This window comes from Bufo bufo, chromosome 10 (assembly GCF_905171765.1).
Source record: "Bufo bufo chromosome 10, aBufBuf1.1, whole genome shotgun sequence".
NCBI lineage: Eukaryota > Metazoa > Chordata > Amphibia > Anura > Bufonidae > Bufo > Bufo bufo.
In genome coordinates, this window is record NC_053398.1 from 38,115,573 (window position 1) to 38,143,489 (window position 27,917).

The following is a 27,917-nucleotide window of genomic DNA, read 5'->3' on the forward strand; positions in this document are numbered from 1 at the left end:
AGATATTCTGCAGCAGTCCCGTTACAAAAATCAGCCTTTTAAACAAATAATAAATATAGTAAAATAGAACATTTAATTAAAACATTTTAATTGTAAACATTTTCTTATATGCAAAACATAAAATAGCAGCATTGCACATATACAGCAGCACATACCTCTCACATCCAGGGCCTCCAGGTGATGTCTCCTCCAATGCAGATCTTCTCTGTTATCATCTTCTCCATTCGGTCCGGACCCTTCTCTCAGCCACCTCGTCTCTGCAGAGTGTGACACACAGACATCGTTTCCATCATCATCCCCCAAAGTGGAGTCCCCACAGTGTTATCCTGCTGCTCGCTGTGCCCCCCAATACCACAAATACTATCCTGAAGAAATAATAGTGCCCCCATAGTAATAGTGCTCCTCATAGTTCCATCAATAGTAATTCCCTTCTAGAATGCCCTCATTAGTAATACTGCCCCCTACACTGCGACATATTGTGTAATATGCCCCCCACACTGCCTCACATTAAGTAATTTGCCCCCCACACTGCCCCACATTAAGTAATTTGCCCCCACACTGCCCCACATTAAGTAATTTGCCCACCACACTGCCTCACATTATGTAATTTGCCCCCACACTGCCCCACATTATGTAATTAGCCACTGCACTGCCTCACATTAAGTAATTTGCCCCCCACACTTCCCCACATTATGTAATTTGCCCCCCACACTGCCTCACATTAATTTGCCCCCCACACTGCCCCACATTATGTTGTTTGACCCCCACACTGCCCTCCATTATGTAATTTGCCCCCACACTAAGTAATTTTGCTCCCACACTGCCCTCCATTATGTAATTTGCCCCCACTAAGTAATTTTGCCCCCACACAAGTTAATTTTTCCCCCAGACTGTCCTCCATTATGTAGTTTGCCCTTCCCCCCCGTACTTGTGTTGCTGATCCTGTACAGTCTGTACTTGCCGGCTGCGCGAGCATGAGTTCAGTTAAGTTCAGTGTCTTCGGCGCGCAATCCCGTCCTGCGGCGCGTGATCCCGTGAGACCCACCTCGGGAGGTCACGGGTCTCACGGGATTGCACACAGAAGTGAATGAACTCATGTCCGTGCAGCCGGCAAGTACAGGATCAGATCAGCGACACAAGTACAAGGTGGCGGGTGTTAGTGGTGTTGAGAACTTGGGTCCGGCGGGTGACACCCCATCAGACTGGTGTCACTCGGTGCGGCCCGCACCCGCCGCACCCACATCTCAACGCCACTGGCGGCCAGACTCCAGAGCGCCGGCGCCCCCAGCAAAAGTGTGCTCTACGCGGTGGCCTACTCTGCATATGGGTGGCGCCGGCCCTGCTTTCTTGCTGATAGTAACGGCCAGAAACAAACATTAAAATACACAATGAACAACTATATACAATTTGTAGTGCCCCCAGGTCTGGGGTGCCACAGACACACTTTTTTTCCCGAAAAGCAGGGGGAAATTGTCAATGCGTCTTATGGTGTGAATGCTAATGACTGCTTAAATTATGGAAATGGCCATTAGTATGCAGAAGGTCCAGGGAGTGCTGCACTGGCTGTATTTACCATTCCCTGGTCTTCTTCTTGGCGCCGCACTGCATGTGTCCTGAATGCGTACAGTGTCAGGATATAGTGCACGTAGGCACACACTATGACCTAATGCTGTGCAATGTCAGGTTACAGTGCAGCACAGGCTGGATGAAGACCAGGAAGGAGTGAGTGTCAGCACCATCCAGACCAGGAGAGGTAAGTTCACTTATTTTATTTGATGTATCTTGGTGGTCTGATCTGCGTTCTGTAGAGGAATGGGTGTCTAAAGGGGAACTGATCTGAGATTTAAGAAGGAATGGGGGTCTGATCTGAGGTCTGTTGGAGCTTGGGGGTCTGATCTGAGGTCCGATGAAAAATATTATTTTTCTTATTTTCCTCCTCTATATCCTAGGTACTTATGGAGCAATATGGAGGTATATCATATGTAGAAAATTGTACCAATCAAAACTATAGGTCCCCCCTTACAAAAAGAGCTCTTTACCTAAACAACTCCATAAATGTACATTTTTAAAAGTTATGGGTGTTAGAATATGGTAATGCAAGTTTTTTTCTTTAATTTTTTAAAAGTATTAAAGCAACAGAAAGGAAGACAATTTGGTATTTCTAAACCCGTCCTGACCTCCTAAATAAAGGCAATGAGATACATTTATCAAAATTGTCATATCCATATGCCAGTCTTTATCTCCCTGCACTGGCACTTGCACCTGACTCTAAATTAGGTGCATCTCTGCCCTGCTGTTCAGCTAGAAACTATATATAAGGAGAACAGTCAAAGCCCCTACTTGTCTGCGATGTTTAATAGGAGAGACTCTGCCAGACTGCTTGTGTGACTAGAAGAAGATGCTGAGATGGGGATACTCAGCCACAAACTCCAGGTTTCCATTGACCAGATGATCGGGTGACTGAAACACAGACCCTAGGCCACCAACCTTTTGCCAAGTTACCAGCTTTCTAAGAGAGAGAGGCACAGGTCTTTTCTCAGCATGAAACCTTCTGTCAGGCAGGAGACTAGAGAAACCAGCTCAATGCCTTGCCTGTACTGTTTTGCACTTGAGTTCCTCCAGTAAAGAAGCACTGGTTTAACGGCAGACCCTGACTCTCTGGGCTTATTTCCCATAGGGGTGTACCAGGCCTTATCATCCCTTCCAGAGGGTAGCAACATGTGGTGACACCTCTACAATGTTCTGAGGACCCATCAGAGCGTTGGGGCCATCCAAACCTGGCCATTGCAAATTGTGACCCATTTGCAGTGGCTGGATTCACGCACTCCACCAAGGCAGTTCGAATGGTGGAAGTAATGCGCAGCTGGTGTGCATAGAGGAGCTAAGACGGCTGAAATTGTAGTGTCTGGTGCATGTCAGCTCTGAGAGGAAAAGCTGTAAGAGAAACTGTGCAACACCGACTGAATCCCCTGAGAAGTTTCCTGGCTGTACCAAACCTCAGCATTGCCGAAGGCCATGGTTGTACTGATGACATTATCTTCTTGGCTGGTCCCACAGTAAGTACATAACTGTTGACTTGACCATCCTCCATTTTTGCTGCTAGGATCAACAGTAGCGGGCCCATGAGATTAGAGGCATACACATCTGAGAATGTCCGAGTGACTTGAATGACAAACTAATGGAAAGTCATTGGTTGTCTAGTTGCAAAAAAACCCATTTTGGCACAGTTATTTTAAACGTGTGCAGCCAGCGTGATTCAGAGTAAAATTTTTCCCAGAAAAGGATTGAGAGATAAGGGAATTTGTAAAATGTTACTGAATTTATGTCTAAAAGCATGCTAATATCAACAGCATATTTTCCCCTAGACAAACATATACATGTAATTTATATTACATTGATAAGCAGATGTAAAAAATTTAATATATGACCCCCGTGAGCTTGTGCAGAAACTGAACCCTTCTGTTGAACTCGGTGCTGCTGCTTTTCAGGAAATGTTTAACAACTTTAACTGAGGTTTGTTAACTTGAACTTTGGAATAGACTGAAACTATTCCTGTACTAAAACCCTCAAGTAACATCTCCGCAGTAGAACTTTACTTTGCTCAGCATATTTACCAATCATTACTCTGCAAATTTCATTGACTTGTGCATTCCTGAACAAGTTTTTGTTCAGAGGGTCTTATTTTGGAGATTTTATGTCACAGAAAGGACATAAAAAAACAACCAAGACAATTAATGTGTAAAAAAAAAAGAAAGAAATACAGTAGAAAACACTCCCTTTATGACTAGTGATGAGCGGCTGGGGTCATATTCGAATTCGTGATACTTCGCGAATATTTTGTAGAATATCCGTCGAATATTCATGAATTCGAATATTTGTTATATTCTACATTCTTTTTTTTTTACTCGAAAATCGGAAAGGTAATGCGAATATTATGCGATCAATACAGGCGTGGGTCAAAAACGAATATATAGCACTATAGAATATAGTGCTATATATTTGTTTTTAGAATATTCGACATTTTTTCCATCTGAACACATGATTCCTCTCTGCTTCTTGTTTGTGGGCCAATGAGTCATTGGCCCAAAAGCAATTTAAGCAGGGAGGAATCATGACTTTAGATGGAAAAAAATTACAAATATTCTAAAAAATGAATATATAGCACTATATTGAATATAGTGATATATATTTGTTTTTTAGAATATTCGTCATTTTTTTCCATCTGAAGTCATGATTCCTCCCTGCTTAAATTGCTTTTGGGCAAATGAGTCATTGGCCCACAAGAAAGAAGCAGGGAGGAATCATGACTTCAGATGGAAAAAAAATTGGAATATTCTAAAAAAAAAATATATATCACTATATTCAATATAGTGCTATATATTTGTTTTTCGAAAAAATGACGAATATTCAAAAAACAAATACTGTATATAGAACTACAGTCAGGATTTATGATTATTATTCTGTCCCATTACTTTTGGTCCCTTAACAAGTGGGAGGCACATATGCAAACTGTTGTAATTCCCACACCGTTCACCTGAAAGAAGTGGAATGTTATGCAGTGGCCAAGTCAATCACCTGACCTGAATCCGATTCAGCATGCATTTCCCTTGCTGAAGACAAAACTAAAGGGAAAATGCCCCAAGAACAAGCAGGAACTGAAGACAGTTGCAGTAGAGGCCTGGCAGAGCATCACCAGGATGAAACCCAGCATCTGGTGATGTCTATGCGTTCCAGACTTCAGGCTGTAGTTGACTGCAAAGGATTTGCAACCAAGTATTAAAAAGTGAAAGTTTGATTTATGATTATTATTCTGTCCTATTACTTTTGGTCCCTTAACAAGTGGGAGGCACATATGCAAACTGTTGTAATTCCTACACCGTTCACCTGATTTGGATGTAAATACCCTCAAATTAAAGCTGACAGTCTGCAGTTAAAGCGCATCTTGTTCATTTCATTTCAACTCCATTGTGGTGGTGTATAGAGCCAAAAATGCTAGAATTGTGTCGATGTCCCAATATTTGTGGACCTGACTGTATATTCTAAATATTTGCGAATTCTCAAAGTGGCAATAGTCGAGATAAAAATTTGCTTTTCGAATATTCGTGCTCAACACTACTTATAACAGTGTAGCAGCAGTTCATGTGGAGTCATGCTGGTTGTTTCTGTTCTGACCTATATGAATGTCACTCTGGTTATGGGTGCTCTAGCAATTTTAATGTGTTGCACATATGCCTGAAAAACTCTAAAGGCATCTGTGAAGATGTCCTGTAGTAGAGTGGTCAAAATTAAATTGGACTCATCCCTTATTTTAATAGTTGGTGAGAACCTATGTAGTGACACCTCCACCCCCAGGTCCTACAAAATGTGCAATCAACCCCTTAATCATGAAAAAGAAATATGGTGTCCAACAAGCATCACATTTTGCTGTCCAAGATGTTAACAGGTGTCAACTAACATCAGAAGCGGGATCTATTTTAACTGTTGCTATATGGACATTGTCTTCTCTCTGTATACCCCTGCTGAATATAACTGGCTAATTTTGCTCATGGAATTTCCATTGATGTTGATATGATGTCTTCAATAACATTGTCTCTTTTTCCAAAAGCACCATTATTGGGTATAACTGTTGCCTTCAACACTCACATGACTTTGATAAGAGTTGGCAACATGTTAGCACCTGTATTACATTGACTTTAAAGGGATTGTCCAGCAGGGCAAGATTGTTAGATCAAGAGGTTTAAAAATATCAATGACTTATTACTCATCAATCCCCCACGGCTCCTTTTTCAAAGCTTACCAGGTCCCTATTGGTCTTTCCTTCCTGGTCTATTCTCAATATGCTGGAAATCCCAAGAAAGGCCCACTCAGCCAATCACTGATTTAGGTCAATGCTGTAGCCAATGACCTGTCATCTCCTGCCACTTCCTGTGTGTCAGCCTAGCTCAGGAAGTGAACACCAGGAGGTTCTGATAAGCCCTGGAACAGCAACAGTGCTTTAAAAAGTTTACCCCACTGTATAACCCCTTTAACAAATGTATGTGAATTTGCTTTGAACAGAAAACGTCACACAGCTTTTACCTTCTAGTAATGACTTCTTCTGTCTAATAGTTAGATTTTTAGATGGCTTGCTCTCCTGCAAATACCATTCAATCATAGATGAGTAATGAGAATAATGAAATATGTATTCAGGAACTAGTTGCCTATAAATGGAACAACTGCCAGTGAGTGCCACTGCCGCCTCACAGCTTGCCAAGCACATCACCATCAGTTGCGTTTGGTATCACAGCTCAGCCCAATTCACTTGGATGGGACTGAGCTGCACCTAGGCCATGTGATTGATGAACGCGATGTCACCGGCCTAGGAAGAGGCCATGGCACTCAGCAGAGTTTTTAAGTCTCTTCAAATAGCTGATCGCTGTTTGAACCCCCACCGATCACATACAGATTTTCTATCCTGAAAATAGGTCATCAGTATAAAATATTTGGACAACCCCTTTAAAGCATAACTTAATGAAAAATGCCAGATCTCCTGTCTGTAGTCTAAAATTGACGTTAGGATATTTTCCAGGGCAAACAGGTGTAAACGTGACCAGGGCTGGCGTCAGCACCTGGCAAAGCAGGGCAAGTTCCGGGGCCCACTGCTCTTGGGGGGGGGGGCACTCAGGTCTGAACAGAGGGGAATCCCAAAGAGTCTGGACTCTTCCTGGCTTAGGAGTCCCTGCTCTGACTCCATATATGGAATCAGTGCTATGACTATGAAGGGGGTATCCCCAAGCATTGTTAGTATGCTTGGTGACACCCTGTGTATGTAAGTCTAATTACCCTCTCTTTCTAAGATCTTCCTGCTAGGATTTGAACTCACAACCTTCTATATTAAAGGCAAGAATCTTAAACACTGATCTATTGAGCTCAATGCTAAGCTGTGATAGAAGAAAAACATCATTTAATTTTTTATTAGTAATTGTAAAAAAATGTATGGCACAAAATAAATGTGTAATTACAAAAAAAAAAAAAAAAAAATCATACCTCTGATATATATGAATGCATAATATGTAGGAAACTACTACTGAGGTTTTTAGCCATAATATAGTTACAGCATGTTAATATGAACAGCTATAGCTCAGTGGTTAAGGTTCTTGACTTAAATGTAGAAGGCTGTGAGTTCAAATCCAAGTAGAATGATTTAAAAAATAGAGGCTAAATGAAACTTAAATAGACACACCAACCTTTTTAATTTGTGTAACTATTATTTTTTGTTAGGAAAGGTGGCAACCCTAACAGACCCCCATAACTTTTTTTTATAGTTAATGTCTATGGGGTGTGTATGACTTGATCAGGCTTTTTTTTTTTTTGTTACATCCTTCACCATATGGGCTAACTTTTTTTATATTTTAATAGTATGGGTGTGTTCGAATGCAACGATGCCCATAATGTTATTCTTTTTTTGTTTATTTTTATTTTGGGGAAAATGGGGTGATTTAACTTTTTACGTTTTTTTATATTTTCAAAACTTTTTTTAAAACTTTTTTTAATTACTTTTCATCAGATTGCAACTTATACAGAATAATGTAGAAATCACTATGTCACAGTTTAGTGCTGCTACCTAGTGGCCTTAACTAGGATATACTAATAATGAGCCTGGTAGCCTAGTACAGGCTGCGGCTCATTTTTAAAACATGGTGCTTTCCCCGATCTCCGCTGGGGGAAGGCGCGTCTGAGCAGGAAGCCTGTGTTTTCCGTTTTTAACACCCCACAAGGGGGCTCACTGAGATTTATCGCCCAAGGGCCCACATGAACCTGGAGACGGCCCTGAATGTGACTCATGGAGGTTAAAACCTGCCCCTTGAGTCTCTCCCTCCATCGTCTTTGAAATTTCTCATTCATTCAGGTCATGGTATATCAGCAGTAATAAGTAGGGGTGAGCGAATCACGCCTCAGATCTAAAATCCAAAGTCGATTAGTTGCCCAACTTTGTTTTACTGCTGTACGTAGACCAAATTTTGTTAAGTCTGAAGTCTTGCGAGACCTTGGTGAAGAACTTTGGCATTCAATTCAACAACTTTAAATACATTTTAAAACAGCAATCAAAAGTTGACTTCGGATTGGGGCTGAATATGTGGTTTGTGAAAAATGTTCAGAAGCTCACTCCTGTATTTCATATACCATACGTCTATCTTGTGGACAAGGAAGGTAGTTGTGCTTATCTTGGATTTATGAATACTGCAGGTTATAATTTCATAAGATAACATTCTATGCTTGGAAGATAGAAGGCAATAGAATAGAATTGATTTCATATATAGTACTTGCAGTGTTCTAACTTGCAGTCAAAAAGAAAGAATATACCCTTTAACATTTTGGTGGATGTGCTAGTATGATGAATGTAGAAGACTTACATGAGCTGGCAAAGTAAGATATTGTGAAGCCGCAACAACTAGTTCTTGGTTGCCTCAATACAGGACAGAACATATGGACCTTATTCACTTTAAAACTGTGCACATGTGGCTAAAATGGACTCTTGGGCCTCATGCACACGAACGCTGTTTTGGTCCGCATCCGTGTTCTGTCCGCATCCGTTGCTCTGTTCCGTGGTCCGCAAAAAAATATCACCTGTCCTATTCTCAACCCGCGCACCTGTCCCTGCCTACTTGCCTCGCAAGTCCTAGTGACAAGGGAAAACTGGTCAACAAACCCTCAGCTAGTGCAGGGAAGACAGACAATACATGCAACAGAGAAATCAAACAAGCCGAGTAAGAAACCAAGAGAGCATCACAATACCAGAGGAGCAAGCGGAGGATGGTCAAGAGAAGCCGAAGTCAGAACCAGGAGGAAACGCCAAGACCAAGGGATGAGACGGACGGGTAATCAGAAGACAAGCAAGACCAACAAACCAGGTAAGTATATCGCAGGAAGGACCTCAATAACAGGCAATCTGTGTCCAGCAGATTGCCTGTTTAAATAGGGCGCTAGTGGAGTCATGTGACATGGCCAGCGTCACATGACTCCTGAGTTACCAGTGTGGCTGATGACGTGAGTGCGCCTCGGCCGTCCCCGCCTCTTGGAACCAGGCACAGAGCGCATCGTGACAGTAACTGTCTAAAAAAGTTTTAGGGAGATTAAAGGGGTTGTCCAGGTGTTTAATATTGATTACCTATCCTCAACATAAGTCCAGAAAAAAAGCAAAAGAATCAGTTCACCTCCAAATAGAAAAGGTGCACAAACTGAGGACTGATTTTGCTTTTCCAAATAGAAAATTGGGTTGAAAGTCTAGTACTCTTGCAATATAAAATTTCTATCCTCAGCATAGGTCATCAATATTAGATTAGTAGGGCTCCAACTCCCTGCATCCCTGTCGATCAGCACTTTCAGGAGGTTGCAGCTTTCACAGCTTTCTTGCAGCTTACCTACCAAAGCACCGTTCATTAGATAGTGGCTGCGCTTGGTGTTGCAGCTCAGCCCCACTCAATGAGGTTGAGCTATGTCAAGGCATTGTGACCAATCGATGAACGTGATGTCACTGGCCTAGGGAGAGGCCGCTTCAAACAGCTGATTGGTAGGAGTGCCGGGAGCCAGACCCCCACCAATCACATATTGATGGCCTATCTTGAGGATAGGCCATCAATATAAAAATATTGGACAACCCTTTTAATAACATTTTACTAATGGAACCACTGACCATATGTCCTGTTAAGGCATATGGACCTTATAGAGGGAATCTTTCAATCAGGACCCCCTTATGTGAAAGAGCAGAAATCTGCAGACAAAGAATCACTCTTGCTCTGTTGAAAGCAGCCCGCATATTGCAGATAAACTTTGAATTCAGGAAACCGGACCCGTGACAATCAGTTGGTATCCGACTGACTTCAATATTGAAACGGGTTGTCATGGTCTGACAACCTTTTTAACATTACTACTTTTCAATTCAAATATACTAATTGAAGGGACTGATTTAATCATTTGTACTTCTTTTTTTGGGGGGGTCTGTGCATTTTAGAGATGGTGTTAATGTGCCTCCTTATCAATTTTTTTAAAGAACTGTGTGAACAAAGGGAATTTACATAAGTGATAAGGGATCAGGACACAAAATGAAAAACAACTTTATTTCATAGCGATGTTTGGTCCATCAGTAAGTACAAGGTTACTTGGAATACCTTAGTTGCAGATACAAATAGCACAAAATGTGTGTACGTTTTTCCTAGGACACAGATCATTTTGTAGGCATCATATCAGTGTCATGGGCTGTATTTCTCCTTCATTGATTAAATATTTGTATTACGGTATGTATATCATGTTTGTTCTTAATTTTATTTATATGGAAATAGGGTTTGTTCACTTCTGAGCAACGTCAGGTGATGGGAGCAGAACATTGAACATAAAGGAAGCTCTGGTCCAGACCCAAACAGAGATTCCAGCATTTTACAAGACAATATAGTGCAGGATTATTGGGTCAATTGATCACACCTTAAAAAGAAAATTTTGGGCAAACCCATTAAATGTTTTTTGAGGGCAAAATTAATGGCTCTCAGTTAGAAGATATAAAAATGAGATTCCTTTGTGGTTGCTACTTTTTAATGGCTAACTGAATGTATTGATGACCTCTCAGTTAGGCTTTTTTGCTTCTTGCATTTTGTGGACAATGTAGGCACCTGCCACCTGCTCATACAGTCCTGATCAAAAGTTTAAGACCACTTGAAAAATGGCAAAAAATCATATTTAGCATGGCTGGATCTTAACAAGGTTCCAAATAGAGCTTCAACACGCAACAAGAAGAAATGGGAGTGAGACAAAACATTTTTTGAGCATTCAATTTAATGAAAACAATGAATAAACTGAAACAGGATGTTTTTCAGCTGATCAAAAGTTTAGGACCACACCTCCAAAAAAACAACTAAACTAAACCCCCCCAAACTTCCAAACATGAACTCAGTAATGAGTAGCTCCGCCGATATTGTTGATCACTTAAAAAATTCGTTTCGGCATGCTTGATGCAAGCGTTTCCATGTGAGTGGGAACATTTCTCCAAGTGGTGAAGACGGCCGCACAAAGGCCATCTACTGTCTGGAACTGTTGTCCATTTTTGTAAACTTCCCTTGCCATCCATCCCCAAAGGTTCTCAATTGGATTTAGATCAGGGGAACACGCAGGATGGGCCAAAAGAGTGATGTTATTCTCCTGGAAGAAGTCCCCTGTCCTGCGGGCATTGTGTACTGTAGCGCTGTCCTGTTGAAAAACCCAGTCGTTACCACACAGACAAGGGCCCTCAGTCATGAGGAATGCTCTCTGCAACATCTGGACATAGCCAGCGGCCGTTTGACGCCCCTGCACTTCCTGAAGCTCCATTGTTCCACTGAAGGAAAAAGCACCCCAGACCATTATGGCACCCCCTCCACTGTGGCGCGTAGAAAACATCTCAGGTGGGATCTGCTTGTCATGCCAGTAACGTTGGAAACCATCAGGACCATCAAGGTTAAATTTTTTCTCATCAGAGAAAAAAACATTCTTCCAACTTTGAATGTCCCATGTTTGGTGCTCTCTTGCAAAGTCCAAACGAGCAGTTCTGTGGCGTTCAAGGAGACGAGGTCTTTGAAGACGTTTTTTGTTTTTGAATCCCTTTAGTCTCAGATGCCGTCTGATGGTTATGGGGCTGCAGTCAGCACCAGTAAGGGCCTTAATTTGGGTCGAGGATCGTCCAGTGTCTTGACAGACAGCCAATTGGATCCTCCGGCTCAGTGCTGGTGAAATTTTTTTGGGTCTTCCGCTTGACTTTTTTGTTCCATAACCCTCAGGATCATTTAAGAAATTCCAAATGACTGTCTTACTGCGTCCCACCTCAGCAGCGATGGCACCCTGTGAGAGACCCTGCTTTTGCAGTTCAACAACCCGACTATGTTCAAAAAGGGAGACTTTTTTTGCCTTTGCCATCACAACGTGTGACTACCTGACAGAAAATGACAATGAATCCACATCTTTGCACAGATTTGGCCTTTTAAAGGCATGAGGTTCTAAAATTTGGATCAGCTGAAAAACAGCCTGTTTCAGTTTAATCGTTATTTTCAATTAATTGAATGCTCAAAAAATGTTTTACTCACTCTCATTTCTTGTAGTTGCATGTTGAAGCTCTTCTTGGAACCCTGTTAAGATCCAACAATGTAAAATATGATTTTTTGCAATTTTTCAAGTGGTCTTAAACTTTTGATCAGGACTGTATCAGGCAGGGAATTTGCCCTTCACTACTGTCTTAGATTTAAAATGATCTGTAGTACCCCAGAGGGAGCACTACCATTCTTACACCTAGCTACTGTCTCTAATGACTAGCAGAGAATGTCATCTAACATTCCAGGTCCTCTGATACTGTGCCTAATATTGCTATGTAACTGTTATGTATTGTATTTCATACACTGTGCCTGGTTGTTTAGTAGGTGGCAGCGTATCTGGCAGGGAGTACCATTATATAGAATGGAACTTACCATTTCATTCTCACCCTTTGGGGAGAAGTAGGCCAGTCCTGCTTCCTACCAAGGGAAGGGTTGGATAAAGATATAGGGGAGTCGAGAGTGGAGAAGTGAAGAAGTGAATTTGAGAGGTCGAGCAAGAGAGTGAAGTAGCATGGTGTGGTGAGGGAGTGTTTCCCCTCACTGGTTCAGGAGCTTTGGGAAAGCAGCTCAGAGAGCAGTCCATTCCTGATATATAAAAGGACTTAGTACCTCTAAGAGGCAAAACGGAGCACAAGACACATTACTGAGCAAAATGAGTAACAGGATACCTCACTCTCATAAGAAACAGTAACTGAAGCTGATAGGAACCAGACTGAAGTAAGAGATTAGCACAGCAGCAGAGAGATGAGGCAAAGTATTTAAGTTTACTTGCCAGTTTACCCTTAGTCTGCTGGATCCAAGAGAAATATCAAATATTGTTTGGATGACGCAAGTTTATTGCAAGTTTTTTCAAGTAAAAATCAATAAAATTCCCCAATTCTTGACTCTACTTACTCCGCCTACTACAACTTCTTTGTTGCTGCGGAGCCTAACCCTGGGAAGCAGCAGTACCCAGGTAGGAGCACCGTGACACAAACTATTAGAGCCACAACATACCACTCGGCATTCCTAACTCTGGGACCCGATCAGCCCTGGAGGGTGGCATGCCACAGATCCTTTTCTGTGCTTTTTCATTAGCTTTGAAAGTCAGTGAGTATACTGCACCTTGAGCTTTTGAAAATGAAATCAAATTATCATTTAATCTTATCTATAATAGTTTTCATATAGTTATATTCAGCATATTATGATTCAAGACAGTGGGATAGAAGGTCACTTATTGTCAGCTACTAGAGGCTGTAAACATTCAAAAACACTTTGTATGCAATTAAGCCAATATTTTATGATTCCTTGCTTCAGGTAGGCCGAAGTAGATACCTGATTGAAATTGTCTGTCGAATTGTTCACATTGATAGGACAAAGCTGCGCAACCAGTGCTAAGCAGCATGGGGCAGCAGCATTTACCTGAGCTTTGTGGCTGCTTCAGACAGCTGATCGGTGGAGGTGCAGAGAATCAGATGCCAAACAACCTGATGTTGATGGCCTATCCTGTATAAGCCATCAAAATTGGTAACCTGGCAAACCCCATTAAATAGAAAGTCCACCAATAGAACTGGGGAGGTTTTTGGAAAACCTCCTTCTGTTGACATTGGTAAGGGTCAAAGACTATGAACACCTAAAACACATTTTGGTAAATATCCTCCTGTTGACATTGGTAAGGGTCAAAATCTATGAACACCTGGAACACGTGGGAGTCCTTTTCAAATCCACTCACAAGTCCACTAATAGAACTTGGGAAATTTTGGAAAACCTCTTTCTGTTGAAATTGGTAAGGGTCAAAGTCCATGAACACCTGGAACACTTGGAAGCTCTTTTCATTTCCACTCACCTATCAGAACTTCATTTATTTTCATAATTATATTTACATAGAAGATTCATATGAAAAAAAATGAAGAATGAATCCAAAAAGTCCGGATAGACTTTTTTACAATTTCAAATTTGTTAACAAAGCATAAAATTGAAATAATTTTTTTTTGCATATTATTGTCGTGGCTAAATACTTACCACATGAACTATGATCTAGAGAGCATTTGGTTGCAATTTTATGGAAGCTGTTGACCTTTCTTGAATGATTTTGTGGCTCAATCAGCAGTATGACGAGCCATAAGCAACTGATTCATATCAAGTATTGCACACATATGAATTACTCATCACTTCTTTTTTAAAGTATCCTAATAACAAACCTATTTATGGACTTAAAGGGAATAAGCAATATGCTGAAAGCGTTACTCGTGACTAGGGAATGCTATTACAGTTATATTTTGTAAAAAGTTAGCATTTGTGACTGCCTGAAAAGGAGACTAGATCGTGGGGACTAATGTAGGCATTGATGACATTCTCAGTACAGTGCTGCGGAATGTGTTGGCATTATATAAGCACGATCAAGGAATAAATAACAATGTATTCATTTATTTAACATAAGGAAAAATGGGCAGGGTGACCAGTAATCTCATCAATCAAACAAGACCAGATGAAAAGCAGCCATTGATGTAAAGATTTCCTCCAATGCCAGTATGTCTTTATTTTGCCAGAATGTTTTTTGGGGAAGTGGAACACATAAACTTTTCCACAATAGGAACAATTTTTCCCTAGAAAAATATTGTGTATTTCCATTGTCCGACATGTGTAGTAAAAGCAAATTCTATCATTAGATAGATTCTGTCACTAACGGACAGGATTTTTTTTTTTCTGAAAGATTATTATGTGTGTTCTAACTTGTAGGGTAGAATGCCAACACTTGTAGTCAATCAATTTTAGCAAATCAAATCATTGGATTATTAACAATAATTGTTACACTTAAATTATGATCCAAATAGCTTTATCTAGTTATGGTCAATCATTATTATTTTTTAAAATTAAATGTAAAAAAATTTAATAAGATAAAATTATATATATATATATATATATATATATATATAAACAGTAAATAGAAAAATAGAGTATGTGTGTGGTGCTTAAAACTATATATATGTAAAGGTTCGTAGCAAGAAAACAAATACAATATTACTCGGCTTTGGTGACTGAAATATACCTGTTTTAAGAAAATGTACAAATTAGGAAATGTTATATAAGGCTACAATATCAATTACTCTTTGTGAAATAAATAAGAAAATTATATATATATATATATATATATATTATACTATTTTATTTTTTTCTCTATTCATTTGGTAGTATTCTACAGATTATTTTTCACAGTTGTTATTTAAACTCTTGATGATCCAATAATATTTAATTGCATGTTTTAATTTTCATTTTTTTCTAGTTTTATATTTATTTTTATTTTTCTCTATTCATTTGGTAATATTCCACAGATTTTTTATTTTCCATACTGGTAAAATGCAGTTGTTCATGCTGATGAGTGCTCAGTGAAATGGACCTATGAACTATGGACTTTAAATTGACTCTGTTCTTTTTAACACAGAACCATGTCACATCAATAAACGTTTGAAAGGATTTTTGTGAAAAAATATTATTATTTTTTGTTCAGTTCCCTACAAATGTTTTCTATATGTGACATTGTGCTTGGGATGGTTCCATGACTGGTCATGGACATATTTATGTCTTGATGTGGCCCAGGATAGACTGGAGATGACCTTACTAACTGCTATAAGTAATGAGGTACAGTAAAGATGAGCATAAATGTATCGTTTCTTTTCTAAATTAACACCTAATCCAATGTATGTTTGATTCAGGTACATTTATGTAAAAAACAAGTGAATTGCAGTTAACAATATGACTAATTGATAGCATCTATTCAGGATACACTGGATCATCTACCATAATCTGTCAGTACTTCTCAGGAAATTATTCTTTATCATGGTTTTTGAGATTGAATAATAATTAATTTTAGCTACAGTGATCCATAAAATTATATATATATATATAAACGAATCTATAGGCTAAGTGGCCAACTATAGATCATAGCAGGGGGACAACCCAATAATATAAAGTAAGTAAACTAATAGTAAATTACACATTAGCTTATGGGTTCATAGATTCTTTTATTTTATTTTTTACGTCGATGGTCTAAAATTATGCTTATTACAAATATCAAAAATTTTACAGCAGTCTAATTGGGGACAAGAAAAGAAGCTATTACAAGGGAAAAAAGTACACAAAATAATTTAGGCTTCATGTTTATCGGAAATAATATATATATATATATATATATATATTACAGTATATAAATTTAGATGATAGAGAGATAGATAGATAGCGATATTTCACAATTTCAGAGTCAATCCTCTTGATGACCCCACATTTCCATTTCTTTACTGCCTTGCCTTGTAATCTATATGTACTGCCATACTCACTGCCAAGTGAGCCGATGTCAATTTATAAAACTCAGTTATTGGTTTAATTCGTTTTTCAAGAACCCCTGCTCTTCCTTAGGAGGTCTCATAAATCAACAAATGGAGAAAATGCAGCATAGATTAAATGATGCCTGTAATTATCAATGTGACAGTAGCAGGGGAAAAAACCAAGACTAAAATAATGCCATGCATTAATTCGATTATTTTTATGAGATTATTTAATATATAATACTTATAGAAAATATTTACCGGTAAATTCATTTTTACACCTCTACTCTCTGAGTGTTTTTATAACTGGACATTGAAATAAAAAATTGTGAAAACCATCAATATAACGTCCATTTCATGAAATTGTCCTTTGTCATCTGTTCCGCTATTCATTTTTCTCTAAATATATTAAATATGTTTCTGTTTTTAGTTGCATACCTTGTGATAATTTGTATTTCTCATCTCCACTTGCATGTCAAGTTCTCATAGCGTGAAAATGCAATCATCAAATCCTAAAAGACATATTTTTTTTAGTTTTTACCTGTTATGCATGGAATATTGATGAAAGAACGAAAGAGAGAAAGAAAGAAATAATAGATACTGTAGATAGATAGATAGATAGATAGATAAATAGATATATAGATAGATAGATAGATTGATTGATTGATAGATAGATAGATAATAGATAGATAATAGATATAGATAGATAGATAGATAGATAGATAGATAGATAGATAGATAATAGATAGATAATAGATAGATAATAGATAGATAGATAGATAGATACTGCTTTACAAAGATACCTGTTATGCATGGAATATTGATGAAAGAAAGAAAGAAAGAAAGAATAGACACTGTAGATAGATAGATAGATAGATACATAGATGATAGATATAGATAGATAGATATAGATAGATACATAGATAGAATGCATATATATTATTTACTTCTAATTATCTTTATTCTGAAAGAAAGAATAGACACTATAGATAGATAGATAGATAGATAGATAGATAGATAGATACATAGATATAGATATATACATAGATAGATATAGATAGATACATAGATAGATAGAATGCATATATATTATTTACTTCTAATTATCTTTATTCTGAAAGAAAGAATATATACTGTAGATAGATACATAGATATATAGATATATAGATAGATATATAGATAGATAGATATATAGATAGATAGATATATAGATAGATATAGATACATAGATAGATATAGATAGATACATAGATAGATAGATATATAGATAGATAGATATATAGATAGATATAGATACATAGATAGATATAGATAGATACATAGATATAGATATATAGATACATAGATAGATACATAGATAGATAGATAGATAGACATAGATAAAATGCATATATATTATTTACTTCTAATTATCTTTATTCTGAAATAAAGAATATATACTGTAGATAGATACATAGATACATAGATACATAGATAGATAGATAATAGATAGATAGATAGATAGATACATAGATAGATAGATACATAGATACATAGATAGATAGATAGATAGATAGATAGATATAGATACTATAGATAGATAGATAGATAGATACATAGATAGATAGATACATAGATAGATACATAGATATAGATACATAGATAGATAGATACATAGATATAGATAGATAGATAGATAGATAGATAGATACATAGATATAGATACATAGATATAGATACATAGATAGATAGATAGATAGATACATAGATAGATAGATACATAGATAGATAGATAGATATATAGATATAGATACATACATAGATAGATAGATAGATACATAGATAGATAGATAGATACATAGATATAGATAGATAGATAGATAGATAGATACATAGATATAGATACATAGATAGATAGATACATAGATACATAGATATAGATAGACATAGATACATAGATAGATAGATATATAGATATATAGATACATATACAGAGAGATAGATACATATATAGATAGATATATAGATAGATAGATACATATATAGATAGATAGATAGATACATATATAGATAGATATATAGATAGATAGATAAAATGCATATATATTATTTACTTCTAATTATCTTTATTCTGAATAATAATAATAATTAGATCTACAATGTCTGCAGTTACCTAACAGCTGCTGGCATTTAACCTGCTCTGGTCTCTTCTAGTGCCACCAGAAGGCTGCTGTGAGGGTGGCAGACCCATGGAGTGCCCAGGAGCTGCCAGAGGAGTGCAGCACAGCCCAGGGCAGGGGGCTGCTACCTCTCCCAGCACAGCACAACAGTATCAAGTAAACTTGTGAATGAAATCAAGCACAATGCCTCCTAGGCGCTGTGTTCTTGATTAGACACTTTCACGTATCCTCATTTTTTTGGGGTGGGGGTGGAAGGGGTGTGGATGAACAGGAACATGCCCACTGGAGGGGGAGAAGAGGGGGAGGTAGGGTGTATAAAAGAAAGGGCAGGCTGCCTCCTCAGTCTGTCTCCCTAGGACTGGAGCAGCTAACAAGAATATTATTGTAGCCTGAGTGAGAAGACTACTCAATGCATGTAACCACCAGAGTCTCTCTCCATCCCACCCTGCAACTTTCATAAAGCAGCATAATTCCAGCAGCACCAGTATACACCAGTACCAGCAGCCTGGAGACACCACCTACAGCATCCCATACAGTTATATGCCAAGGAGAAAAAGTTGTTGTACCCTCCAAACCTACAGGAGCTGCTAAGTCAATCACAATAGGCAAAGACATGGAGCAACTAAGATGCAAGAATAGAAGCTGCACAGCCCAGTCCTGGAGGGGTCTACAGGTAACTCTACTCTATGGGGTCTCTGGTGGGGTGGAGAGGGTGGGGGGGGGGGGGGGTAAGGGTGTTTCCATAGATAACAATCATAAGTGGTGCAGTCCTGGCTGCTGACAAGATACAAGTTGTTGTTGCTCATTCTGTACCAGAAAGTGTCAGCCTGCAAGGGATGGGTGACGTCATCTCCACAACCATGACATCATAGCAAGCCCTATGCACTCTAAAAGCTGGAGTGATGGATCATTGCAAGTGCATAGATGATGGTTGAATAAAGTGACATGCCATGATCACCCATGACAGTCTTGCAGTCAATGGTTATGTGACGTCATGGACTGCAGGCGGTGACGTCATCATGCCTAAACTGCCCTCATTCTGATAGCCAGCGCATGGCTTCATTTATTGTGATGGGTTAACCCTTTGTGGGTGCAATTTAGGCTGAAGTTAAAGTAGGTTTTCAAGCTGCTGGGAGTTGTAGTTCCACTGCAGTTGCAGAAAGAAGGGTTTTGGTGGATTAGTGGTGCATGGTGATGCTCTGGTGGTGAGGGTTAATGGTGGTTGGGGGGTCTGAGGATGTTTTGTGTATTTTTTTGGAGCTGCCTTTGCCACTTCTTCTTAATTAGTGATGTAATAAATGACAGGGGCAGCCAGTGGTGGTTTCTGATGCCAGGTGCTGTCTGAAAATGGGGACAGGAACTGAAGCTGGATGGGGAGAAGCAGAAAAATGTGTGACCTAAACCTTGGGAAAGAAAAGTGGAGAAAGGAAAAAAAAAAAAAAAGGAATGGAATATGCAAAATCTGACTGTAATGATTATCGCGTATTGCCACTAGAGGGCGTCAGAGTAAAGGGCATTTCAGCTAAATCTGGCTTAACTGCTGAGCTTAGCCAATAGTGAATGTGAGTAAATTATACCTACAGGTAACGCAACAGGGGGATTATAGGGTAGAGAGTTTGCACAATTTTAACTCTTAAGTCTACTTTCACACTCACATTTTGGCTTTCCGTTTGTAAGATCCGTTCAGGGCTCTCACAAGCGGTCCAAAACGGATTAGTTTGCATTCTAATGCATTCTGAATGGAAAAGGATCCGATCAGTTCAGTCTCCATTCCGCTTTGGAGACGGACACCAAAACGCTGCTTGCAGCGTTTTGGTGTCCGTCTGATGAAACTGAGCCAAACTGATCCGTCCTGGCACACAATGTAAGTCCATGGGGACGGATCCGTTTTCACGGACACAATCTGGCACAATAGAAAACGGATCCGTCCTCCATAGACTTTCAATGGTGTTCAAGACGGATCAGTGTTGGCTATGTTAAAGATAATACAAACGGATCCGTTCTGAACGGATGCAAACGGTTGTATTATCTGAACGGATCGGTCCATGTGTGATCCGCACAAAACGCGCGTGTGAAAGTAGCCCAACTGGATTTATGCAAAATATATCAGTGCATTTGGAAATTTTTCTTGTTTTAATGATAATTTTAGTTAGAATAGTGATAATAATTCACTATAGCGTGTGTGTGTATATATATATATATAGTCATTATATTATATTCATTTTATTATATATATATATAGTAAAAAAAAATATATATATATATATAGTCGTTATATATATATATATACTGTAATTATATATATATAATAAATGTGTAAATGTATCCTTATACTGTACATTAGTTCTGCATATCCATTGGTGGCAGATTACAAGGATGCGCCCTGAACTGTGGGAGTCCTGCACAGAGCAAAGTGGCGGCGGGGCGGCTAGGAAGGCGCTAGTGTCACTTTGTCTCCGTCCAGATCCACTCAGCTTTTTCCCCCCCAGAGGCGGTAGCTGTAATAGACTGACCACCCCACTTCTGAAGGAACCCGAGCGGAGCCGGCAGAAGACGAAGTGGCACATTGCTTTCTAGTGATCTGTCACTGACGTCTATCCCGGTACTACCCTTTGAATTCGGAAACAGACAGGAGTGGGTTTTCACAAAGTCCTTAGCTCTGTGGAACCAGAAGGATCAGACATGATCAGTTCAGGGTACGGCCACACGATCAGGTTTCCTGATGCAGTTTTGGAAGCCAGAATCAGGAGTTGGACCGAAGGACAGATACAACTTCTCCTCTTTTTTGAATTCGCTCCTGGTTTTTTCGCTCAAGGCTACATTCACGCGCCAATGGGGTTATTCACATGGCCGTTTTTTTGACTGCCCATGAAGGATGGCTGTCAAAAAATAGGACATGTCCCATTTTACATGTTTTCACTGACCAACAGTCTCCCTACCATTGAAGGGGACTGTTTTTAACCACCTCTGAAAGGTGGCAGTGAAAAAATCTACCATTAAAAACGGATCGCTTTGCTGGTTTTTAATGGCCTTTTTTTTTTACTGTCGTGTGAATGTAGCCTTAGAACCTTTTAGGAAGATTTAAAGGACACGTTTTAAAATCCTGGCTTCGCGGTGACACTTATTCGGTGTTATCTGGTGTGTCGCATTGCATGTGTTACTGATGAATAACCGTTGCAGAATTGTTACCAGCCGCTTCTTGAAGTCTGAAGGATGTATTGCTGACACACATGCATTGTATAGCAGCAGGCAGGTAGGAAATGTCGGGTTCCCCACCTCTTCCCCTGTGAATGAACCTCTGCTTACTCTGTCTACATCCCTGCGGCTGCGTGTAACGTGAACTGCAGATGATCTGCGAGTCTGTGTGTGTATTCAGGGCCCCTTGGCTAATTCATTTCTAGGAAAGCGCTTGTTTTCGCTGCCCTTTGAAGTGATGCTTTGTACAAGGATTGTGACGTGTCTCGCGGAGCACGCTTCTTCCAGTGTCACCGATAAAACATGCACGCACAGATTCTGCTGACTGCTGACTCAAGATTCCTAGTGGGGAGCTCTTCCCACACAGACACTGAACACATGGCGCAGATCTGTCTATGGCGTGTATAGATGCCCTGCCTGCAGCCATCGTTTAACCCCTGCCCTTCCATATATCGCAATTCCCGTCTTTTCACGCATGAACGGCAAAAGGGGAGGGGTGGAATTGAAGGTAAAACGTAAATGTAGATCATTTTTTTTCTCGAGCTTTCTGGGGTTTGGGACTTCAAACCCAGGACTTATTGCAAGCCCACGTCTACCTGTTTTGCTGAGCTTGTAGGTGGTCTTGAGAAACTGGATGTGAAATGGGAGGAAAGCAAGGAATGAGCCTGATGTGGCTAGAGATGCTGAGAGGTGTATAGTTGTACATCATAAAACCTGTGTATTTGACATTACGGTTTCAGATATTCATTCTAATATAACAATACAGAGATTTTTTTGCTAGAATGTCTTTTCCTTCCAAACATCATAGAGCCACAATTGCCCCATCTAAGGGTGGACTGATCATCGGGGGCATAAGGCCATTAAATGAGGGCCCATGGTCAGAAGGGCTCCGCACCCCCTTACAGGATGGGACCTACCATTAACTTAGCAACTGCTCACAGGATAGGTAAGAAGTATTGAGGGGTCTGACCCCTGGGACCCTCACCGATCAGAAGAACAAGGGTGAATGAATGGAATGACGCCCACTGTGGGACTGCCAGAGATTGCTTAACACTGTATTCTGCTATCGCCAGCAGTCCCATATAGTTGAATGGATGAGTGAACCCCTGTTCTTGTGAGAGATAGGGCTCCCAGCAGATAGACCCCCACTTATCAGATACTACATCTGTCCTTATGTTATTATTGTAGGACAATGTCTTTAACATGGCTCAGGTGTGCCATGACCATAGTGGTTGGTATAGGACTCATTCCCCTATTGTCCAGACCATCCTTAGTGAACCTCTGTCTCCATCAAAGGGGTTCTACTCTGAACCGGACATATCCCCTTCTTCACCCAGACAGCCCCCTCTGAGTGGAGCATTGGAGCATTTGCGCAGGGCAAGGGCTGTTTTGTTTCTGTTTTCATACTGCTAGGCAGAGGCTTCCGCCTAGCAATGTTCCCGATGATGTCACCGACACAAATGGCCGGGCTTTAGCGCTGCCCTAGCCTGTTTTACATTAGTGCCGATGACATCACCAGGCTGAAGCCTCCACCTTGCATTCCCATACAGAGACGCGGTAAGTCACCGGATCTAGTGAAAAAGACCTCGCCCTGTGCGTCGGACCCCTGCCCGTCTGAGGGTAGGTCGTCAATATTAAACACTTTGAAAACACCTTTAATGGAAGTAGAGGATTATGGGAAATGGCAACAATTCAGAGTTTCTCCCATATTATAAATTCACAGAATTAGCCAATATGCGAGTATGAGGTAGATGAAGCCTGTTAGGTAAAGATCAAGATGAAGGCTCTTGATTATTTCTTGGATTATGCCCCTGACTCCAGTCGTGGGCCTCCCTGCTACTATTTGGTGCTACTATGTACGTTGTCAGGGATCCTCGCGGGCAAAGTGTCAGATGGCTGGGCGTTGTTTTACGGCATAAAATATACCTGGCTCCTGGAGGTTGCAGTCTGTTTTACCACTTAGGCAGGCACTCAGAACAACATGGAGTTCCCGTCCTTTACATTACAATTTACAACATGCGCTCGGCTGCCAAATACTCCAAGCATAAAGTTATTTCATTATGAGCCCAACATAGCATTTACAGCAGACTTGCCCGGGTTATTATTTTGGCACATAAGAAGTAAGATCATGTGCGGCATGTGCATAGTTTCTTGCTTACACAGACTCCTTTAGTGAAATGCAATCCTTACCTAGTCATATTCACTTTAGCTTTGTCAGGGTAAAGGGTGTGTTGGAATGTGGATTCACAAATGTCTTGGCGATAGAATAACCACAAAGGTTTATTTTGGTGAAAGCAAAAACTTTTATGGGAGGCCTTTATTTATAGGTTAAATTGTGTATTGAGAAGACTGAGGGGGGCACATATTTGCATTCTCATGGAGTTGTCCAACAGGTAGTTCATCGGCGTCCAGGTTTTTGGAGACATTTGCAAGAATGCATGTTGCGATTTTTAATTTATCTAAGCTTTGGACCCATAGTCTTCTCAAAATTGTCTAAAATGACTCCTTAAATCTTGGCACAGGTCAGAGTGCTAATCTAATGAATCCTATCCTTACGTTATGTTGCTTCTTAGAGATTTCTGCAACTCACGATTTCGGAAACCTCAGAAAACCGCTAGAACCTTGCTGTGCATGAGCAATAGGGCTATGAGGTATAGAGGAACAAGTTCTGCGGTTCACTGAGCTGTATAGCCTTAAATATACCAACGTTCAGTGCAGTAATTGAAGATTTGCCAAATTTGCCAATTTTTTCATCTCTACTGCAGTGTGTTGCTGTTAAATATGGATACTCAGGTGCATTGCCAGGTTCTAATGTCCCTAAATTGTGGGAACTGACGGGATTCTAAGCTCATGGACCATTCTCTTCTGATGTATCTCAATGACTTGTCAGAAGACATCTTAAAGTCAAGAACTTGTCTATCTGTTAGTCCTTCTATAATTATATCTGAGTTTAACACATCCAGTGAGTCATGTCATTACCAACTCGTCAGATAGCCTCAAAAGAAGAAGCTGGTAGAATCATGCCTAGGCCAATGTGTACAACTATCCACAGCTCAACACTATTAAGAAGGCATTTCTAGTTAGAGGTTTATAGTTCTAGTTCTAGTTGGTGGTTGTGCAAGAATAGGAGGGGGGCGTTACTTACCTGCTTCCTAGCGCTGCGCTGCGCTCCCCTTCTCCTTTTGGCCTGTGATTCTCTACTGGGATCCCTTGCTTAAAACATCCGGTTTCATCACCTGCAGCCAATCACTGGCTGTGGCAGATCAACTCACGTCATCATGATCCTTTGTCATGACATAAGGGGAGCCAGCACCAGGAAGCAGGTAAGTAAGCTCCCCTCTACATGTCCTGCCAAGTGGGGAAGTTTTACACCACCCCACCCATTCTTGCACAACTCCTTTAAAGTGGTTGTCCCACCATAACAACTTATCCCCTATCTACAGAATAAGTGATAATTACCCAACAAGTGGGGGTCTGACTGCTTGGATCCCTGAGTTCCCCAACTGAATGGAGCGTCAATGCATATGCTCTGCCACTCCATTTTTCTTTATGGCACTGCCGGAGATGGCCAAGTGCTGTACTCAGATTCCCTTTCTGCAGAACATGAATGGATCAGCAGTGTGCATTGCTGACTGTCGCCCCATTCACTTTAGGGACACTAGGACCCCTGTTCTTATGATCACTGGGAAGGTCCAGTAGTTGGAATCCCAACATGGATAGATGACACATTGTCATAATGGGACAACTCCTTTAACTTACAGTCTCTTGCGAATGAGTTTCTTCTCTAGCTCTACCCAATGTTTTTCCAGTTAGTGGTTGAAGAACAGTCATTCGGTAAGTAAATCTGATTACCACGAATATTAGCTAAGTTTAATCGTTAAAGGGGTTGTCTGAGTCACTGTAAATGGGGTAAAATAACAAAAGGATAGATACTCCCCCCTTTTCTCCCCTGCTGCTTTCAGCATTGTTCTCCGGTCATGCACCTCCGATGTCATCTCCCTGGCTGCCGCGGTGGGTTTCCATGTACAGAGGTCACCAGGCATCCAATCGCTGGTCTCAGCGGTATACGGGACGTCACTGCTGAGGCCAGTGATTGGCTGCACGTTGACATAGCGCACACAGAACATCAGTCAGGAAAGCAACTAGCACCAAAGAGGAATAGAGTACAGGACAGAGGAATAAAGGGGTGAGTATTGCTTCTTATTAGACCGGCTGCCTGAGCTTTTGCTTGTAACTCTTGACCGAACATATAGGGTTCAAAGGTGATCAAATCGAAGGTGCATGGTGGATTTTGGCTGAGAAGAGCAGAAGGATAAAATTCTCATTTAAAGAGTTAAGAAAGTTGGCCAGGAATCGGGACATCTCTTCATTTTCTTTGGTATCCCGAGAATTGTAATGGATATATGTCACTGGAGGGGGAAATTCATCAGTAATCACAGCAAGTTCTGTGTCTTCTAGAACAGCACATACCTCCTTCTAAATGGAGGAGTCAAGGCCTGTTCTGTTCCAGAGCAGAGCACCACGGGGATTAGTGCAGTAACATTGTAAGCACCAACTATAACCCTTGCCATGTTTTCTCTATATGTGTTATCATCGCACTGTACTAGTTTTTTTTTTCCAGTAACTTCCCAATGTAGTCAGCCTGAAATAATGCCGTGGTAGGCGGCCAACATCTCTCCAGCTGTTGTGGAACTGCGTGTCCCCAAAGCCCCTGCCAGCCTGGTCATGTATCAATCGGCCCATGGTAGAAAAAAATGTGTGTCAGCTCATTAAGCCAAATAGCGCTCACATACCACAGGCTGGACCAGTTGAACGAGCTTTAACTCCGGTTCATGTTGCTTGCTAAATGTAAAAAAAAGAAAAGGAAAAAAGAGAAACGATCTCGTTAATGTTGCCATATTCTGCATCAAACGAGTATGCACGAATGACACTGTGGATACCTCACCTCCTTCTACCGGCTGCCTTCGCCCGGTGCTGAAGTTCGCAGCCCCAAATTGAAACTTCTGGCCCTCGAGGGGATTTTGATGGGACGGTACGTCTTTTAGGGAACTGGAGGCACAACGAAGAGTGAAAAAAAAAAAAAGAAGGGAAGGGGAGACAAACCGTAAATGCTACTTTGGAAACAAAAACACCCCTTCATGATATTAGTGTCCCCAAGGAGAGAATATTCAGGCAAAACAAGTGAAAGCAGCCAGAATAGCGAGCGAAGGGATGGCTCCTTGCCAGCTGAAAAAGTCTGTTGTTTGCTTGTTTCATTCTGTTTTTCTTCCTCTTTCTCTCCCAGTTGCCTTCTCTCTGCAGTGATTGTTTGGAGAAGGAGAGAGCGAGCGAGCGGAGTTGGAAAGGCTTCTGCATTGTTGAGCAACAGGGAATAAGGGGCATATGAGGGAACCTTTAACATGAAGGAGCAGCAGCAAGAGAGCAGATGTTGCTGACTCCCCTTCCATTTTTGCCTTCTATACCTTTAAAATCCCCCTCCCTCCCCCACCCCCCCCTTTTTTTTTTTTTTTTACCGGCCTAATTGTGAAGCAAAACACAGACGGGGTGATTTGATCCAGAGAAAGTTTAGGGCTGCTAGGAGGTAAAAAATGTTGGAGGAAAACAGATGATGTGCATGACTAAGTCAGCTGAAGGCAACAGGCAGGTAGTAGGGGGGGGGGGGGGGGATTCATTTTAGTCTCAATTTAAATGATCGATGGAAATCCTTGTAAGAAACATAAGAAACAGCTCCTGGCGGTGGCAGCCTTCCATAAATCAGATACAAGATTCATAGGAGGTTATGTATTACTGAGTTGACAAAGCAAAGATCTACCATGTCTTTCTGATAAAGTGGAGCTCCGCTTTTGGAGTCAGTTTAAAGGACTTTTCTGACTCCCAAGAAAGGGTTCCTGTGAACTTACACTTCTCCCAAGATAAAGGGACTGATCTTGAAACCTGGTGCCACCAGTCACCTGCTTTCCATACTGTGCCCGCAGCAGCCACTCACTGCCATGGGGACGTCCTTATAAGGCCTCATGCAAACAATATGGATTTTCCACGATGACTTTCATGTTGAAAGTTCACAGCATAAGGGCTCATGCCCATAAGCATACTTGCTCAGTGCCCATATTGCAGACCGTGGGTCTGGGTCCGCATCCGCCAGATACGACCGAAGATAGGACTTCACCCGA

General features: G+C 40.5%; 1 protein-coding gene and 1 long non-coding RNA gene across 2 annotated transcripts in view; one reads left to right on the forward strand and one right to left on the reverse strand.

The window, feature by feature from the left end:
- Window positions 1-203: 203 nt before the first annotated feature.
- Window positions 204-27,177, reverse strand: LOC120981202. Its single transcript, XR_005774639.1, has 4 exons — window positions 26,693-27,177; window positions 26,541-26,589; window positions 16,832-16,905; window positions 204-257 (listed from the first exon to the last, which is right to left on the reverse strand). It is a non-coding gene; the product is annotated as an uncharacterized LOC120981202 (long non-coding RNA).
- IGF2 (insulin like growth factor 2) overlaps window positions 18,899-27,917 on the forward strand; it is a 39,281-nt gene continuing 30,262 nt past the window's right edge. Inside the window, exon 1 of the mRNA XM_040410743.1 lies at window positions 18,899-19,225. Coding sequence (XP_040266677.1) covers window positions 19,166-19,225 — 60 coding nt within the window. The 5' untranslated portion in view covers window positions 18,899-19,165. The remainder of the gene's footprint in view (window positions 19,226-27,917) is intronic.